Genomic DNA, 19872 nt, shown 5'->3' with positions numbered 1-19872 from the left:
CTACATCAAGCTAAAAAATGTTTGCACAGCAAAGAAAACTATCAACAAAACAAAAAGACCACCTATGAATAGAAGATATTTACAAACAATATATCTGACAAGGGGTTAATATCCAAAATATACAAAGAACACATACAACTCAACATCAAAACAAAACAAAGAACCCAATTTAAAAATAGGTAGAAGACCTGAATAGACATTTTTCCAAAGAAGTCATACAGATTGCCAACAGGCACACGAAAGATGCTCAACATCACTACTCATCAGGAAGTACAAATCAAAAGCACAATGATATATCACCTCACACCTGTCAGAATGGCTATCATCAAAAAGACAACAAATAACAAATACCGGTAGGGATGTAGAGAAAAGGGAGCCCCTGTGTACTGTTCGTGGAAATGTAAATTGGTGCAGCCACTATTGAAAACAGTATGGAGATTCCTCAAAAAATTAAAAATGGAACTACCATACAAGCCAACACCGGGTATTTATCCTAAGAAAATGAAAACACTTATTTGAAAAGTATATGCACCCCTATGTTCACTGGCACATTATTTACAATAGCCAAGATACGGAAGCAAACTAAGTGCCCATCCATAGATGAATGTTACTTTGTTAAAGTTTCCTTGTATTACAAATTGGATCCTAAATTGGTTTTAAGCCCTCCTGTACACACGCACTACATCTTCTTTATCCATATATATACAAATATAAACACACACATTCACACATACAATGGAATAAAAAGAATGAAATCTTGCCAATTGCGACAACATGGATAGACCTAGAGGGTATTATGCTAAGTGAAGCAAGTCAGACAAAGACAAATATTATATGATTTCACTCATATGTGGAATCTAACAAAACAAATAAACATAACTAAACAGAAACATAGTCATACATAGAACAAACAGGTGGCTGCCGGGAGGAGAGAAATAGATGAGAGAGATTAGGAGGTAAAAACTTTCAGTTACTAAATAAATGAGTCATGGGTATGCAATGTAAGGTATGGGGAATATAGTCAATAGTTATGTAATATCTTTGTATGGTGACAGATGGTAACTAGACTTACCATGGTGATCATTTTGAAATGCATGAAAATATTAACTATGTTGTATACCAGGAACTAACATAGTGCTGTAGATCAATTATACTTCAAAAACAAACAAACAAACAAACTCATAGAAAGAGATCAGATTTGTGGTTAATAGAGTCAGAGGGTGGGAGGAAAGGGGAATTGCATGAAGTCAGTCAAAAGGTGCAATCTTCCAGTTATAAGATAAATAAGTACCAGGGATGTAATGTACAACATGATAAATATAACTAACACTGCTGTATGTTATGTAAGAAAGTTGTTAAGAGAGTAAACTCTACGAGTTCTCATCACAAGGAAAAAATTTTTTTCTATTTCCTCAATTTTGTATTATATAAGATGACGGATGTTCACTGAACTTACTGTGGTAATCATTTCATGATGTATGTAAGCCAAATCATTATGATGTACAACGTAAACTTTATACAGTGCCATATGTCAATTATATCTCAACAGAACAAAAAAACTAAAAGGTACAAGAGGGCTTAAAAACAATTTAGAATCTGATTTGTAATAGAAGGAAACTTTAACATAATAAAGACAATTTATAAAAAAGCCATAGCTAACATCATATTCAATGGTGAAAAACTGAAAGTTCTTCCCTTAAGATAAGAAACAACCCAGGATTCCTGCATTTGCCATTTCTATTCAACATAACACTGGAAGTTCTAGACAGAGCAATCAGGCAAGTACAAGAAATAAAAAGCGTCCAAATTGGGTAAGAAGAAATAAATGATCTCTGTTCCAGATGATATGATCTTATAAAAGGACAACTCTAAAGATTACACACACACACACACACAAACACACACACACACCTGACAGAACAAATAATTCAACACAGGTGGATGCAGGCTACAAAATCAACAAACAAAAATCAGTTGCATTTCTATACATGAGCAATGAACAATCCAAAAAGGAAATTAAGGAAACAATTCCATTTACAATAGTATCAAAAAGAATAAAATACTTGGGAATAAACTAACCAAGGAAGTGCAACATTCATCGAGTGAAAACTACAAAACATTGCTGAAAAAAAATTAAAGACATAAATAAATGGAAAGACATCCTGTGTTCATGGGTTGGAAGACTTAATATTATTAAGATGCTAATACTACAGAAAGCAATCTACATATTAAATGCAACCCCTATCACCATCTTGAAAATCCATTTCGCAGAAATAGAAAAATCAAACCTATAATTCATATGGAATCAAGTGACTAGCAATAGCCAAGAAAAACCTTGAAAAAGAAGAGCAAAGTTGAGAGGGCTCATACTTCCTGGTTCCAAAACATACTAAAAAGCTACAATAATCAAAACAGAGTGGTACTGGCATAGAAACAAACACACAGACTAATGGAATAGAGTAGAAAGCCCAGAAATAAACCCTTGCTTATATGGTTAAATGACTATCAACAGGGTGCTAAGAACATTCAATGGGGAAAAATGGGGAAAGGACAATCTCTTCAACAAATGGTTCTTGGAAAACTGATATCCACATGCAAAATAGTGAAGTTGGACACTCACATCATATACAAAAATTAATTCAAAAAGGATCATAGAACTAAACTTAAGAGCTAAAACTACAAGACGCTTAGAAGAAAACATAGAGGACAATATTCATGATATTGGATCTGGCAATGATTTCTTGGATGTCACACCAAAAACACAGGTAACAAAAGAACAAATAGATAAATTGGACTTTACCAAAATTAAAAACCTTTGTGCTTCAAATGACACTACCAACAGAGTGAAAAGGCAATACACAGAATGGGAGAAAACATCTTCAAATAATGTATCTGATAAGAGATTAATATCCAAAATACATAATGAACTCCTAAAACTCAACAACAACAAAAAACCAATTCAAAAATAGGCAATGGACTTGAGTAGACATTTCTCCAAAGAAGATCTATAAGAGACCAATAAGCACATGAAAAGATGATCAATTACTAATCATTAGGGAAATTAAAAAATAGAAAAGCACAATGAGATACTACTTTACATGTATAGGATGGCTATTATCAAAAAACAGAAAAATAAGTGTTGACAAAGAGGTGAAGAAATTAGAACCTATGGGTATCACTGGTGAGGATGTAAAATGGTGCAGCCACTGAGGAAGACACTAAGTTTGTTCCTCAAAAAGGGAAACACAGAATTACCATATAACCCAATGTGTTATTCAGAATAGCCAAAAGGTGGAAACAACCCAAGTGGCTATCAACAAATGAATGGATAAACAAAATATGGTATATACAAATAATGCAATATTATTCAGCCATAAAAGGGAATACAGTTCTGCTACATGTTACAAGAGGGACAAACCTTGAAAACATCATGCTAAGTGAAATAAGTCAGAAGTGATTCTGCTTCTTGACCTAGAATAGTCAAATTCATAGAGATAGAAAGTAGAATATTGGTTACCAGGGCTGAGGGGAGGGAGAATGGAGGGCTATTATTAAATGGATATAATCTTTCATTTTGAGATGATGAAAAAGTTGTGATGATAGCTAGTAGTGATGTACTTAATGCCACTGAAATGTACACTTAAAATGGTTGAAATAATCAAAAAAAGTTTTATCTAGAAAAATTAACATAGAAAATAGCCTGAACATTTCTGAAAAGGATGTCTTCTGCCAGATATTAAAACATATCATAGTACTGCCATCAAAAAATCGACTTAGTGGGGGCACAGGAATGGACAGAGATCAAGGGAACAGAGAGAAGATTAGAACACCTATGACTTTATTTAATGTATGATAAAAATTGGCACTTCAAAACAGCTGTAGAGAAGACAACTTATTCAAAAAATAGTTCTACTTAGCCATTAGATGGGGTGGGTGGAATGGAGATGAACCTAATCTCATTCCACATACCATAATGAATTTCAGATAAAACAACGATTTAATGCAAATAATGCAATCAGGATGTATGGTTAAGATGTTTATATAATTTCAGCATGGGGAAGTCCTGAAGCTTTTATAAGAAGGATACACAGTCATAGCCATTAGGGAAAAGAGCAATACACCCAGCTACCTATCAATGTAAAATGCACATGTAAATGACCACTGATAGGAGAATAGTTAAATGTGGTATATATTAAAGTCATCATTAAAAAGGATGGGAGTAAATCTAAAAACAACTCCAATTCAAGATATTAAATGGAAAAAGTGAAAGTTTCAGAAAAATATGAGCAGCATAATGCCATTTTTGGTTAAGAAAAAATGCCCAAATATGTATATAAGTACACATATAAAGATGCTGATGTACAGAAATAAAAAGATACCCTAAACTATTAAGTGATGATTCAGGAAATGGACTAGAGAAAGAGGAGGAGAAGTAATCTTTTACTCTGTATGATTTCATAATGTTTGAAATTTTACAAATTAATATTCATATACTATTTATGTAATTAAAAGTTATAAAAAGCAATATATATACCCAATAATATAAAATTTTAAAAGAAAACTGACTATTGTAAATATAAGGCAAAAAAAAAAAAAAACCTAGAAAAAAAAGTTCATCTTAAACAGGCTTTTGTGAGTTCTGACAAATCGACAAGAAATATTTTAGAGGGCTTCCCTGGTGGCGCAGTGGTTGAGGGTCCGCCTGCTGATGCAGGGGACGCGGGTTTGTGCCCCAGTCCGGGAAGATCCCACGTGCCGCGGAGCGGCTGGGCCCGTGAGCCATGGCCACTGGGCCTGTGCGTCCGGAGCCTGTGCTCCGCAAGGGGAGAGGCCACAGCAGTGAGAGGCCCGCGTAACAAAAAAAAAAAAAGAAATATTTTAGAAACCAAACAGAAAAATGAAAATAGGACATGAATAAATAACTGTACATGAAAAAAGCTCAGCTTCACTGATAATTAAATAAATGCAAATTAATATGTGACATCATTTTTCACTCATCACCCTAAAAAGTTCTAAGCAATATATGTAGAATAAAGAACTCCTGAACCTGGATGACTTGATCCCAGAGTCGTAGTTGGATGAGTAGTAGGCTTGGAATCTGGAAAAATAAATTTGATTCAATTCTCCAGACTTATCAATACAAAATTATGGATTTACTTTTGATTTTTTAAAAAGATTATTTCTCAAATTGAATTATTTCTCAAAATGAAAAATACACATACTTCCTGAACTTTGCAATTCTACTTCTGTGAAGTTAACCTAAAATATATATTTACACAAGTACATACGAATGTATCCATAAGAATGTTCACTATGGGATGTTCACTATGGCTTTGTATTATATAATGGAAATCCTAGAAGTTAACTAATAATAAACCATAAAAATATGTGTTCAGAATAAAGACATGAATCTTTAAAAAAATACCATCCACATAGTACCCTAGTACATAATTTGTATCCTTTTCTTTTCCACTTAGTATTTTGCCCACATTTTTTCATATTTGCATAATCATATCCACCTTATCACCAGTATATGTCACTAATGATCCTTTTCATACTCTCTAACTGATGATAAAAAATGACTGACAGTCTTATGAGGAATTTTGATTTTTGATATTTAAAAAAAAATCCCTGTAGTTTACCTTCTTTATAAATTTGTCCTCACAATTCTCTCTTCTTCAAACACTAAACTGTATCAGTGTTTTATAAATCCTTTATAAAATGCTTATGGTCAACTCTTTCAAAAGAGCCTATCAACAAACACAGTATACCACAGTGCATAGTCCCGATAGGACCATGTGAGTAAACATGGATGGGTCAATATCATCCACCAAAAAAACACATTTTTCCCCCCAAAACTTCACAGCCCTCACCAAAGTACTCAAGGAGATTACTGGATACCAGGTTTACAGGAATTATAAAAAAAGGTGTTCTAATTACCATGTTAACATGAAAAATTCCCCTCAGCCCTTAAAATATTAGGACAATAGGAAGTAAACAAATTAAAAGCCAGTAGATGACATTTGTTTGAGTCATTAAACAATGGGACACTGGAACCTATAGAAATGATGTTACTTTAGTGAGCAGAGCCACACTGGGACCCTGAGTGCAGTCTGCCCAGGCTAATGCTCTTCCTCTCTTCCTCTTGTCTCTTGCTTCTGCTGCAACCAAAGAGAAGAAACCGGAGATAGCAGCCCTGAAATCAGGAAGATAATTCCTTCCACCATAACAAAATAGTCTCTCAGGTCTTAGGCAGAGCAGCTAATCAGTAGTCCCTGCAGAACCAAACTGGTCACCGTCTGGGAAAAGAAACATAGTCCTAGACCCAGAAGATACCCTGTAAAGGTGCCAACAGATCACTTTTAAAATGAATAAATTATCAATGTCGATGACACAGAAAACATACATGTTAAAAAACAGACGCCATGGACCTTCCTCTGCATTAATATTACTTTGAGTTATGCTGTAATGCATACAAGCTACCTTTAAGAGCTTTCTAGATACCAGGCACTGTGCTAAGTGCTTTAAATGGATCCCATTTTAAATTTACTATCACTCAGTAAGGAAGGTTTTAAATCATCCACCAAAAAACCCATCTTTTAATCATTTTACATGTAAGTAAACATGTTTAAAGTTTACTTAACTTGCCACCTGCTTATATCTGCAGACTACTGCAAATAATTTTAAAGTCACTAGATGTAACAACTAAAATGGCTGTTAATATGTTCTTCTTCCTTTCATTCCTAAAATTGATGAATGAGTGTAAATCATAGGACTTTAAAAGATTTTGAAAAAAATCACAAGGAATGTAAAGGATTTTGAAATATATGAGCAGGAAGTTACTAGACCTGAGACACTGGGAACTGGAGGTTGGGAACTGGGAGGAGTTGACACTAGAAAACAAAAAAAAATGTAGATTGGATCAAACACTTGGGAGTTACTGCTGGCATTTTCACCAGGAACTTAAAAGACTTCTGAAAAAATATATGTAGGTAGTTACTAAACCTGAGGCACTGGAAATTGGAGGCTGGGTACTAGGAGTAGTTGACTCTGGAAAACAAAATAATGTAGACTGAATAAAAAACTCAGGCATTATTATTTTCTTTTCATTAATATGAATTATGCCTTTCACTCTTATTTAGGTAAAACTTCCTATGCTTCAATTTACTCTGAAAAATCATTGCTATTCATTTTTACACGTAAAAAATGCCAAACAAGAGAAAGTTATACACATGTGTGATGTACAGGAAATGCTAAGACCCTATAAAGACATCCAAAATTGCAACAGCAGATTTCTTTGTGAATTTGAAGTCATACAACTATCACAGAAATGAATACAAACAGTTAAATATGAAAATTGCTTCTTTTCTATTATTCTGTAAAATACCATCCACATAGTACCCTAGTACATAATTTGTATCCTTTTCTTTTCCACTTAGTATTTTGCCCACATTTTTTCATATTTGCATAATCATATCCACCTTATCACCAGTATATGTCACTAATGATCCTTTTCATACTCTCTAACTGATGATAAAAAATGACTGACAGTCTCATGAGGAATTCTGATTTTTGATATTTAAAAAAAAAATCCCTGTAGTTTACCTTCTTTATAAATTTGTCCTCACAATTCTCTCTTCTTCAAACACTAAACTGTATCAGTGTTTTATAAATCCTTTATAAAATGCTTATGGTCAACTCTTTCAAAAGAGCCTATCAACAAACACAGTATACCACAGTGCATAGTCCCGATAGGACCATGTGAGTAAACATGGATGGGTTAATATCATCCACCAAAAAAACACATTTTTCCCCCCAAAACTTCACAGCCCTCACCAAGGTACTCAAGGAGATTACTGGATACCAGGTTTACAGGAATTATAAAAAAAGGTGTTCTAATTACCATGTTAACATGAAAAATTCCCCTCAGCCCTTAAAATATTAGGACAATAGGAAGTAAACAAATTAAAAGCCAGTAGATGACATTTGTTTGAGTCATTAAACAATGGGACACTGGAACCTATAGAAATGATGTTACTTTAGTGAGCAGAGCCACACTGGGACCCTGAGTGCAGTCTGCCCAGGCTAATGCTCTTCCTCTCTTCCTCTTGTCTCTTGCTTCTGCTGCAACCAAAGAGAAGAAGCCAGAGATAGCAGCCCTGAAATCAGGAAGATAATTCCTTCCACCATAACAAAATAGTCTCTCAGGTCTTAGGCAGAGCAGCTAATCAGTAGTCCCTACAGAACCAAACTGGTCACCGTCTGGGAAAAGAAACATAGTCCTAGACCCAGAAGATACCCTGTAAAGGTGCCAACAGATCACTTTTAAAATGAATAAATTATCAATGTCGATGACACAGAAAACATACATGTTAAAAAACAGACGCCATGGACCTTCCTCTGCATTAATATTACTTTGAGTTATGCTGTAATGCATACAAGCTACCTTTAAGAGCTTTCTAGATACCAGGCACTGTGCTAAGTGCTTTAAATGGATCCCATTTTAAATTTACTATCACTCAGTAAGGAAGGTTTTAAATCATCCACCAAAAAACCCATCTTTTAATCATTTTACATGTAAGTAAACATGTTTAAAGTTTACTTAACTTGCCACCTGCTTATATCTGCAGACTACTGCAAATAATTTTAAAGTCACTAGATGTAACAACTAAAATGGCTGTTAATATGTTCTTCTTCCTTTCATTCCTAAAATTGATGAATGAGTGTAAATCATAGGACTTTAAAAGATTTTGAAAAAAATCACAAGGAATGTAAAGGATTTTGAAATATATGAGCAGGAAGTTACTAGACCTGAGACACTGGGAACTGGAGGTTGGGAACTGGGAGGAGTTGACACTAGAAAACAAAAAAAAATGTAGATTGGATCAAACACTTGGGAGTTACTGCTGGCATTTTCACCAGGAATTTAAAAGACTTCTGAAAAAATATATGTAGGTAGTTACTAAACCTGAGGCACTGGAAATTGGAGGCTGGGTACTAGGAGTAGTTGACTCTGGAAAACAAAATAATGTAGACTGAATAAAAAACTCAGGCATTATTATTTTCTTTTCATTAATATGAATTATGCCTTTCACTCTTATTTAGGTAAAACTTCCTATGCTTCAATTTACTCTGAAAAATCATTGCTATTCATTTTTACACGTAAAAAATGCCAAACAAGAGAAAGTTATACACATGTGTGATGTACAGGAAATGCTAAGACCCTATAAAGACATCCAAAATTGCAACAGCAGATTTCTTTGTGAATTTGAAGTCATACAACTATCACAGAAATGAATACAAGACAGTTAAATATGAAAATTGTTTCTTTTCTATTATTCTGTATCATTCATATTTAATGTCAAAGAAAAAAAAAAGGAAAATGACAATATTTATACCTTTAATACATGTTGGTATCTCAGGCTCCCAAGTACTGTTCGCACTACAGACAATTTTGTTGCTGCCATTAAGCTTAAAACCCTCGTTGCATCTATATACAACCGTTGCCTTGTAGTAAAATTTTGGTCCACGTCCTGAGACTATCATTCCATTTTCAACGTATGGATATACACATTTGACCACTGAAAAATGGAGAAATTCCAGAATTAATGGAAAGCTGCTTTCACATAGGGCCAGAAAAACTAGTGCAAAGTAATAATTTCCAGTGGAAAGAAAGAGGAAAGGAATGAAAAGATGTTAATTGAAAAAAAAAAAAAAAGACTTTGTGCATTTGAATTCCAGGGGACAGATCTGGAGAAGTCTAATAACCTTTTCCCACCTAAAGCAGACTGTCATTATAGTTTATTTGCTTTCCTACATTTTCTTTCCATTATTGACAAGTTTTGAGAAGGGTCTGAGTACCAGACAAAAATTCAGGGTAAGTTCAAAAGAAACTTTCAATGCTCTTTAGCTCTAGGATTTTTTTAAGATCATGCTAACACTAATTGCAGTACCCTGCTCTTTTAGAAAGGTAGCAAAAACTTTTCTTAGAAGGTAATATTTGAGTTCAAATTTAAAAGCTGAAAAGAAGTTAGCCATGCCAAGATATGAAAAAGAAGCAACAACAGCACACAGGAACTGGGATGTTCAAGTACAAAGGCCAGCGGAGTTAGGGTAGTGTTTTCCAAACATTCTGGACTGTAACCCAGAGATCAAGAAATACATTTTACATTGTAAACCAGTATATAAACAAACGGGCCTGAGATAATGTTAAAAGTTAATACTTAGCCCTCACAACAGTGTACTCTGGTATTTCCCATTCTACTCTACTTCTTAAAAAGTAAAATACTCATCCTGACCTTCTAGGATTCACGATCCATTAATGGGTTTGGCAGAATTTGGGAAAAAACAAAATCAAGAAACACTGGGCTGGGCAGTGAGCTCAAGAGAACATCTTATGAGATTAAATCTGAGTAATAGATGAGGGCCAGATAATACACTGCCTTTTAAACCAGAAGAGTGTCTGTCCTTTCTCCTTTCTTTTGGGTCTGAATTTCCATCAGGTATTATTTCTCTTCAGCCAGGAGAATTTCCGTATCAATTCTTATAGTCCAGGTTGGCTAATGACAAATTCTCTTAGCTTTTGTTTATCTGAAACTGTTTTTATTTCACCTTCAGTTCTGAAAGATTTCTCTTTGACAGAGAATTCTAGGCTAACTGTTTTTTCTTTCAGCACATTAGCAGAAATTATTGTCTTGTAGTTTCAACAGTTCCTTAACAAAAGTCAGCTGTCATGTCATTCTTACTTTGGGGTGAGGAGAGGGAGAATGTAATATGTTTGTTTTTCGTTTTTCCCCCTCACTGGCTACTTTTTCTTTTGTTTTCGGTAGTTTTACCATGTTGTGTTTAGTTTAGTGGGGGTTTCTTGGTAAATTTTTGAAATTTATTCTGCTACGGTCAGTGAATTTCCCAGACCTGTGGGGTTGTTGTTTTGGATCAAATTTAGATAATTTTTGGCCAGTATTTATTGAAATGATTTTCTACATTTTTCTCTCTCCTCTCTTCTGAAACTCCAGTTACATGTATGTTTGACTCTTTGCTTTTTCTCCCAAAGCTTTCTCTCTGTTTCTTATTTTAACCTTTCTTTTCAAATCATGGTGGATTTCTATCACTCTGTCACTGATATTTTTCACTGTTGGGCCTATATGCTCTTAATTGTACCTAATGATTTTCTTCTAAGTTAGGTTTACTAGATAACAAAGTACATACAGTAAATCTCACCCTTTTAAGTGTACAGCTGTATTAGTTTTGATCAATTCAAATAACCATGTAATTACCTGCACAATAACAAAAGTTCCATTGTCTCCAAATACTTCCTCATGCCACTTTGTAATCAACCCTCCCCAGCTTTCAACTACCTTATCCAACCAGCCAACCACTAATCTGTTTTCTGTCCCTATAATGTTGCTTTTCCAGAATGTCATAATGGGATCACAGCTTCTGAGTATGGCTTATTTCACTTAGCATAATGCATTTGAGATTCATTCCTGCTGTTGCATGATTCAGGAGTTCATTTCTTTTTATTGCAGAGTTATTACTCCATTGTATGGATGTGGTATAGGCTGTTCATCCATTACCAGATGAAGGACATGTGGGCTAATTCCAGTGTGGAACGATTATGACTAATGCTGCTGTGAATATTCTCATGCAGGTTTCTATATAAACATACCGTTTTACTTATGTTGCTGAATTGTAGGGTAAATGTATATTTAACCTTATAAGGAATTGCCAAACTGCGTTCCATAATGTTCATACCACTTTGCATACTTACCAGCAATGTATTAGAGCTCCAATTGCTCCATATACTTGCCAGTTAATGGTATTGTTAGTTTTTAGTTTTTTTTTTAAATTTCAGCCATTCTAATAGCTGTTTAGTGATACCTCACTATGGTATTAAATTCCATTCTGTAATTACTAATGATATCAAGCAACTTTTCATGTACTTTTTTGGCATACATATGTCTTCTTTGGTGAAAAAGATCTATTCAAATATGTTGCCCATCTCAAAAAAAATTGGGTTCTTTTCTTATTGTGTTTTGAGAGTTACTTATATATTATATTGTATACAAGTCCATTAGCAGATATGTATTTTGCAAATATTTTCTCCCAGTCTATGGCTCATTTTATTCATTCTTTGAACAGTGTAGTTGAAGCAGAAGTTTTGAGTTTTTAATAAGTCCAATTAATATTTTTTCTTTAAAGAAGAAGGATCATGCTTTTAGCATTGATTTAAGAAATTTTGGCTGAGGCAGAAATATTTTCTACATTTTCTAGTAAAAGCCTTATGGTTTTAGGTTTTACATTTAAGTCTTTGGTTCATTGTAAGTAAATGTTTGTCTATGGTGCTAACATAGGTTGAGGTGCTTTCTTTTTTCTATGCATAATGTATATCGAATGGAGCCTGTAATTTTACCATTTTTCCAATGAATTGTTTGTATATCTGTGATGAAATCAAGTGGACATATTTGAAAGGGTCTATTTCTGGACACTTATTCTGTTCCACTGCTCTACATGGCTATCCTTTCACCAATACCACACTGTCTTGATTATATTCCTTAGAGCATGGTTTATAAGAAGTCTTGACATCAGGTAGAATGAGACATCTATAATTTGTTTTCAAATTTATATTGACTATTCTAGTTCTTTTATCTTTCTAAATAAATTGTAGAACCTGTTTGTCAAGTTCTGCTGGGATTTTATGGGATTGTGTTGATTTTAAAGATCAATTACTGACATCTTTATTATATTGTGTCTTCTAATCCATGACCACTGAATTTTCTCTATTTATTAAGGTCTTCTTTAATTTCTTTTATAAGTGTTTAGTTGTTTTTACCATTTAAATATTTCACATACATTGCTAGATTTATATGCAAGTATTTCATGTTTTGGAGCTGGTATAAACAGTACTTGAAAAATTTCAATTTCTAATGGTGTTTTACTAGTATATAGATATACCATTGATTTCTGTATGTTGATCGTGTATCTTGCAACCTTGTTAAAACTTCAGCCATTCAAGTTTTCTACAAAAGCAATCGTCATAAGTGAATGAAGTCTATTTTATTTCTTACTCTCCAATATGTATGCCTTATTGTACTGTCTAGCAACTCCAAAACAATGCCGAATAGCATGGTTAACAGTAGACATCCTTGTCTTCTTCCACTTTAAGTAAAAATAAACTACTCTTTTACTATTAAGTATAATGTTAGCTGGGGAATTTTTATAGGTGCCTTTTGTCAGCTTCAGGTAGTTCCCTTATATCCTTACTTTCATTTTATAATGAAAAGATGATAAATTCTGTCATATACTCTTTTTTCTTTTACATCTATTAAGGTGATCATGTGTGGTTTTATTTTGTTTTTGTTTTTTGGCACATGCTAGAAGATTTAATCTTTAAAATAAACATTAAGTTAGGCATTCTATTTGCAGGAGAAACTGACATTCAAAGAAGTTAAATAACTTACAGAGCTAATGAGAAGTGGAGACAGAATTGTCCAATATATTCAAGGGAAGGTTTGTCTAAGCAAATGGCTCTGGGTTCAAATAAGGGAGGATATGCAGCATACTCTAAGCTCTCATTAGTTCTCTTTTTTTTTTTGAATTTTATTTATCCATTTTTTTATACAGCAGGTTCTTATTACTTATCTATTTTATACATATTAGTGTACACATGTCAATCCCAATCTCCCAATTCATCACACCACACCGCCCGCCTCCCCCCCACTTTTTCCCCTTTGTGTCCATACTTTTGTTTTTTACATCTGTGTCTCTATTTCTGCCTTGCAAACTGGTTCATCTGTACCATTTTTCTAGATTCCACATATATGCGTTAATATATGATATTTTTCTCTTTCTGGCTTACTTCACTCTGTATGACAGTCTCTAGGTCCATCCACATCTCTACAAATGACCCAACTTCACTCCTTTTTATGGCTGAGTAATATTCCACTGTATATATGTACCACATCTTCTTTATCCATTCATCTGTTGATGGGCATTTAGGTTGCTTCCATGACCTGGCTATTGTAAATAGTGCTGCAATGAACATTGGGGTGCATGCATCTTTTTGAATTATGGTTTTCTCTGGGTATATGCTCAGTAGTGGGATTGCTGGGTCATATGGTAATTCTAGTTTTAGCTTTTTAAGGAACCTCCATACTGTTCTCCATAGTGGCTGTATCAATTTACATTCCCACCAACAGTGCAAGAGGTTTCCCTTTTCTCCACACCCTCTCCAGCACTTGTTGTTTGTAGATTTTCTGATGATGACCATTCTAACTGGTGTGAGGTGATACCTTACTGCAGTTTTGATTTGCATTTCTCTAATAATTAGTGATGTTGAGCACCTTTTCATGTGCCTTTTGTCTATCTGTATGTCTTCTTTGGAGAAATGTCTATTTAGGTCTCCTGCCCATTTTTTGATTGGGTTGTTTTTTTAATATTGAGCTGCCTGAGCTGTTTATATATTTTGGGGATTAATCTTTTGTCCATTGATTCATCTGCAACTATTTCCTCCATTCTGAGGGTTGTCTTTTTGTCTTTTTTATAGTTTCCTTTGTTGTGCAAAAGCTTTTAACTTTCATTAGGTCCCATTTGTTTATTTTTGGTTTTATTTCCATTTCTCTAGGAGGTGGTCAAAAAAGATCTTGCTATGATTTATGTCAAAGAGTGTTCTTCCTATGCTTTCCTCTAAGAGTTTTATAGGGCCTGGTCATACATTTAGGTCTTTAATCCATTTTATTTTGTGTACGTGTTAGGAAGTGTTCTAATTTCATTCTTTTACATATAGCTGTCCAGTTTTCCCAGCACCACTTATTGAAGAGACTGTCTTTTCTCCATTGTATATCCTTGCCTCCTTTGTCATAGATTAGTTGACCATAGGTGCATGGGTTTATCTCTGGGCTTTCTATCCCGTTCCATTGATCTATATTTCTGGGGTTTTTGCCAGTATCATATTGTCTTGATTACTGTAACTTTGTAGTATACTCTGAAGTCAGGGAGTCTGATTCCTCCAGGTCCATTTTTTTCCCTCAAGATTGTTTTGGCTATTTGGGGACTTTTGTGTTTCCATACAAATTTTAAGATTTCTTGTTCTAGTTCTGTAAAAAATGTCATTGGTAATTTGATAGGGATTGCATTGAATCTGTAGATGGCTTTCAGTAGTATAGTCATTTTCACAATTTGATTCTTCCAATCCAAGAACATGGTATATCTCTCCATCTGTGTCATCTTTAATTTCTTTCATCAGTGTCTTTTAGTCTTCTGAGTACAGGTCTTTTAACTCCTTAGGTAGGTTTATTCCTAGTTATTTTATGCTTTTTGTTGCATTTGTGAATGGGATTGTTTCCTTAATTTCTCTTTCTGATCTTTCATTGTTAGTGTATAGGAATGCAAGAGTGTTTTTTTTTCTTCTTCAAAGTTTCTTGATATGGTAAATTGCACTGATTAATTTTCAAATTTGAATCATCCATGAATTCATGGAATAAATCCTACTTAATTATGATGTATTACTTTTTCATAGGCAAGGGTTTGATTTATTAATATTTTAAGAAGTTTTAGTTCTATGCCCATTTTGGATATTGTCTGTAATTTTCTTGCAATGTTTCTGTCTGGTTTTGGTATCAGAGCAGTGCTGTCCTCATGAAATGAGTTAAGAAGTATTCCTATCTCTTTAGTTTTCTTGAAAACTTTGTGTAGGGCTGCTACTATTTATTCCTTAAATGTTTGGTATAATTCCCCAGTGAGGACATGGGGCCTGCAGTATGCTTCATAAGAAGGTTTTTTATAATTTTTTATTGAAGTATAGGTGATTTACAATATTGCATCAGTTTCAGGTGTACAGCATAGTGATTTGTTGTTTGGTTATTCTTTAGATATATTCCATAACAGGTTATTACAAGATATTGGATATAATTCCCTGTGCTATATAGCAAATACTTGTTGCTTTTTTATTATATGGTATAGTAGTTTGTATCTGTTAATCCCATGCCCCTAATTTGTTGCCCCCCTCCCTTTTCCCTTTGGTAATCATAAGTTTGTTTTCTACATCTGTGAGTCTGTTTCTGTTTTGTATATAGAATCATTTGTATTATTTTTTTGATTCCACATACAGCTGATATCATATAGTATTTGTCTTTCTGTCTTACTTACTTCACTAAGCATAATATTCTCTAAGTCCATCCATGTTGCTAAAATGTAACTATTTTATTCTTTTTTAACGCTAAGTAATATGCCAATACACACACATACAGACACACAGACACACACACACAAAACATCTTCTTAATCCAATCACCTGTTGATGGGCACATGGGTTACTTCTATGTCTTGGCTATTGTAAATAGTGCTGCTATGAACATTGGGAGTGCATGTACCTTTTTGAATTAGAGTTTTCGCTTTTTCCAGACACATACCCAGGAGTGGGATTACTGGATCATAGCTCTATTTTTAGTTTTTTAAGTAACCTCCAGACTGTCTTCTTTACTGGATGCATCACTTTACATTCCCACCAACAGTGCAAGAGGGTGCCCTTTTCTCCACACCCACTCCAACATTTATTATTTATAGACTTTTTGATGACAGCCATTCTGACCAGTGGTAACACCTTGTGGTTTTGATTTGCAATTCTCTAATAATTAGTGATGTTGAGCATCTTTTCATATACACGTAGGCAATCTGTATGTCTTCTTTAGAGAAACATCTATTTAGGTCTTCTGTCCATTTTTTGTGTTGTTTGTTTTTTTAATATTGAGTTGTATGAGCTGTTTGGGTACTCTGGATAATAACCTCTTGTCATCTGCATCATTTGCAAATATTTTCTCTCATTCCATAGGTTGTCTTTTGGTTTTGTTGATGGTTTCCTTTGCTGTGCAGAAGCTTTTAAGTTTGATTACGTCCCATTTGTTTATTTTTGCTTTTGTTTCTTTTGCCTTGGGACACTGGCCTATGAAAATATTGCTACAACTTTTGTCAGAGTGTTTTGCCTATGTTTTATGGTGTCATTTCTTACATTTAGGCCTTTACACAATTTGAGTTTATTTTTGTATATGGTGTGAGGGAATGTTATAATTTCATTGTATTACATGTAGCTGTCCAGCTTTCATAAGACCACTTGTTGAAGAGACTGTCTTTTCTCCATTGTATATTCTTGCCTCCTTTGTTGGAGATTAATTGACCATAAGTGCATGGGTTTATTTCTGGGTTCTCTACTCTGTTCCACTGAACTACAATGGACTAGGTTCTCTACTCCATTGATCTACATGTCTGTTTTTGTGCCAATACCATGCTGCTTTGATTACTGTACCTTTGTAGTATAGTCTAAAGTCAAGGGAGGGTTATATCTTGAGCTTTCTTCTGTTTTCTCAGTATTGCTTTGGCAATTCTGGGTCTTTTATGGTTCCATATAAATTTTAGGATTATTTGTTCTAGTTCTGTGAACAATGTGACAGGTATTTTTATAAGGATTGCATTAAAGCTGTAGATTGGTTTGGGTAGTATGGCCATTTTAGCAATATTAATTCCTCCAATCCAAGGGCACACTATATTTTTCCATTTCTTTGGATCATGCTCAGATTCCTTTATCAATGTTTTATAGTTTTCAGTGTATAGGTCTTTCACTTCACTGGTTAAGTCTATTCCTAGGTTTTATTTGTTTGTTTGTTTTTAGATGCAATGTTAAATGGAATTGTTTCTTTAACTTACTCTCTTACTCTTCATTAGGGTGAAGAAACACAACAGATTTCTGTATATGCATCCTGTATCCTCTTACCTTGATGAATTCATATATTAGTTCCAATAGTTTTTGTGTAGAGTAGCATTCTCTATATAGAGTATTATGTCACCTGTAAATAGTGATAGTTTTACTCATTCCTTTCTATTTTGGATAGCTTTTATTTCTTTTTCTTTTCAGACTTCCAATACTATGTTGAATAGAAGTCCTGAGAGTGGGCATCCTTGTCTTGTTCCTGAATTTCAGGAAAGCTTTCAGCTTCTCACCTTTGAGTATTATGTTGGCCGTGGGTTTGTCATAAATCACCTTTATTATGTTGAGATATGTTCCTGTTACAACCACCTTCATGAGGGTTTTTATCATGAATGGATGTTGAATTTCGTCAAATGCTATTTATGCATTTGACAAAATTTCCTTCTGCAAAGGATGGTTCGACATACAGAAATCAATCAATGTGATATACCACAATAACAAAAGGAAAGACAAAATCTACATGCAAGGTTTAAGTTGTCAAATTTACAGGCATAAAGTTGTTTGTTTTATTCCCTTACTATTCTTTAAATGTCTGCAGTATATGTAGTGACCTCCTCTTTTTCACTCTTGATACTGGTTATTTGTATCTTCTGTTTTCTTGTCAAACTACCTATAGGTTTATCCATTTTATCAATCTTCTCCAAGAAGCAGGTATTGATTTGATTCTCTCTATATTATTTCTCTTTTCAATATCATTGATTTTTTCTCTGGCTTTATTTTCTCCTATTGGGGTTTAAGTTGCTCTGTTTTTTTAGTTCCTTATGGTAGAAGTTCAGATTATTGATTTGAGACTTTTCTTTTTCCAATATACGTATTTCATGGTTTAAATAGCCTTCTAAGCAATGCTTTTGCTGTATCCCACAAGTTCTGATATTTTGATATGCTGTGTTTCATTTTTAGTATGTTCGAATCACTTTCTAATTTCCCTTGTTAGTACTTTGTCTTTGATTCATTTATTAGTTGTAAGTGTCTGCATAATTTTCAAATATTTGGGGATATTCTAGATTTATATTTTGATTTCTACATTCATCCCAGTTTGATCAGATAATGTACTCTGAATGATTTCAATTATTTGAAATTTGTTAAAAATTACCTTATTGCCTAGAATACGGTATTAGAGAATGTTCCATGTTCACTTGAGAAGAGTAAATATTTTGCTATTATTCAGTGGACCCTTTCTTTCAAGAGTAAAAATCCCTCCAGTGTCTCCCTGCTTTTGATCATGCTCTAATGCCTTAAACGTTATCTTTAAGTAAGATTTGCCCAGAGTTTATAAATCATACCTGTGAGACAATTAATCTTTTACAATTTACACTATGATTTCCTGTAGCCAAAACTGTCAGACTTCTTGTAATACAAGATAACACTTTGTTATGTTTAAGAAAGTGTGTGCTGAATTTTTTGATGCTTTTCATGGAAAAAAGTCCTAACTCATGCATATACACAGTAGTTCACAACGTATAAATTGGAATGCCAAGAACCTGTGGGGTGAGAGGGGGGAAGCTCTACAAGTAGAAGCATTTTTTACTTGATTTGACCGATATTAAATTAAATTAGAAACCAATTTAACAGGAGGATCAAGCACATATGGCTGTTTTTACTGTAAGTAAAACAATTTACAAAGCGTTTCTACAGTATTAACAAATTAAGAAGGAAATGAATGGAAATATTATTACCTTTACACTGAGGAGGGTCACTACTCCATTTGTCTTTTCCAATACAAACAAGCTTGCTCTCTCCAACAAGTGAATATGGATCTGTTCCATTTGAAGCATCACAACTATAAGTTACTACTTCACTGTATTCAAATATATCCTTGTGGCTATTTGTGTATTTTCCATTTAGAATTTTTTCAGGTGGTTTACACAAAATCTCTTAGAAAGGGAAAAAAAAGAAGACATAAAAGGCAAAAGGAAAGGTAAAAGATTAAACAGCAATTAGTAAAGATCTATGAATTGCCTTCAGTAAATTAATATATGATTTCTACAAGCTAGTTGTGAATCCAATATCCATTTAGAAGGTTTCTATGAGAAAATGTATTATCCTAAATTCAAACTATTAATTTAGAAGTGAATTATTTAAAATAAAACTAATTTTCTTAAATAACGACATTA

General features: G+C 33.8%; 1 protein-coding gene across 6 annotated transcripts in view; it reads right to left on the bottom strand.

Annotated features, from left to right (window-relative positions):
• Nucleotides 1-19872, bottom strand: part of CD46 (CD46 molecule) — a 56497-nt gene that overhangs the window by 11647 nt on the left and 24978 nt on the right. For 3 of the 6 annotated variants that reach the window (XM_081224295.1, XM_081224296.1, XM_081224294.1), the window contains exons 5-11: nucleotides 19435-19632; nucleotides 9399-9581; nucleotides 8969-9013; nucleotides 8812-8856; nucleotides 7006-7050; nucleotides 6849-6893; nucleotides 5048-5098 (exon numbers count right to left, since the gene is read on the bottom strand). In XM_081224295.1, the coding sequence (XP_081080421.1) occupies nucleotides 5048-5098; nucleotides 6849-6893; nucleotides 7006-7050; nucleotides 8812-8856; nucleotides 8969-9013; nucleotides 9399-9581; nucleotides 19435-19632 (612 nt within the window). The remainder of the gene's footprint in view (nucleotides 1-5047; nucleotides 5099-6848; nucleotides 6894-7005; nucleotides 7051-8811; nucleotides 8857-8968; nucleotides 9014-9398; nucleotides 9582-19434; nucleotides 19633-19872) is intronic. The other 3 variants (XM_081224297.1, XM_081224298.1, XM_081224299.1) reach the window with 3 other exon arrangements.

This window comes from Mesoplodon bidens, assembly GCF_964165515.1.
Source record: "Mesoplodon bidens genome assembly, chromosome: 2".
Lineage (NCBI taxonomy): Eukaryota > Metazoa > Chordata > Mammalia > Artiodactyla > Ziphiidae > Mesoplodon > Mesoplodon bidens.
Note: the sequence above shows the minus strand (reverse complement) of the source record. Positions and strands in the feature narration are given on the sequence as shown.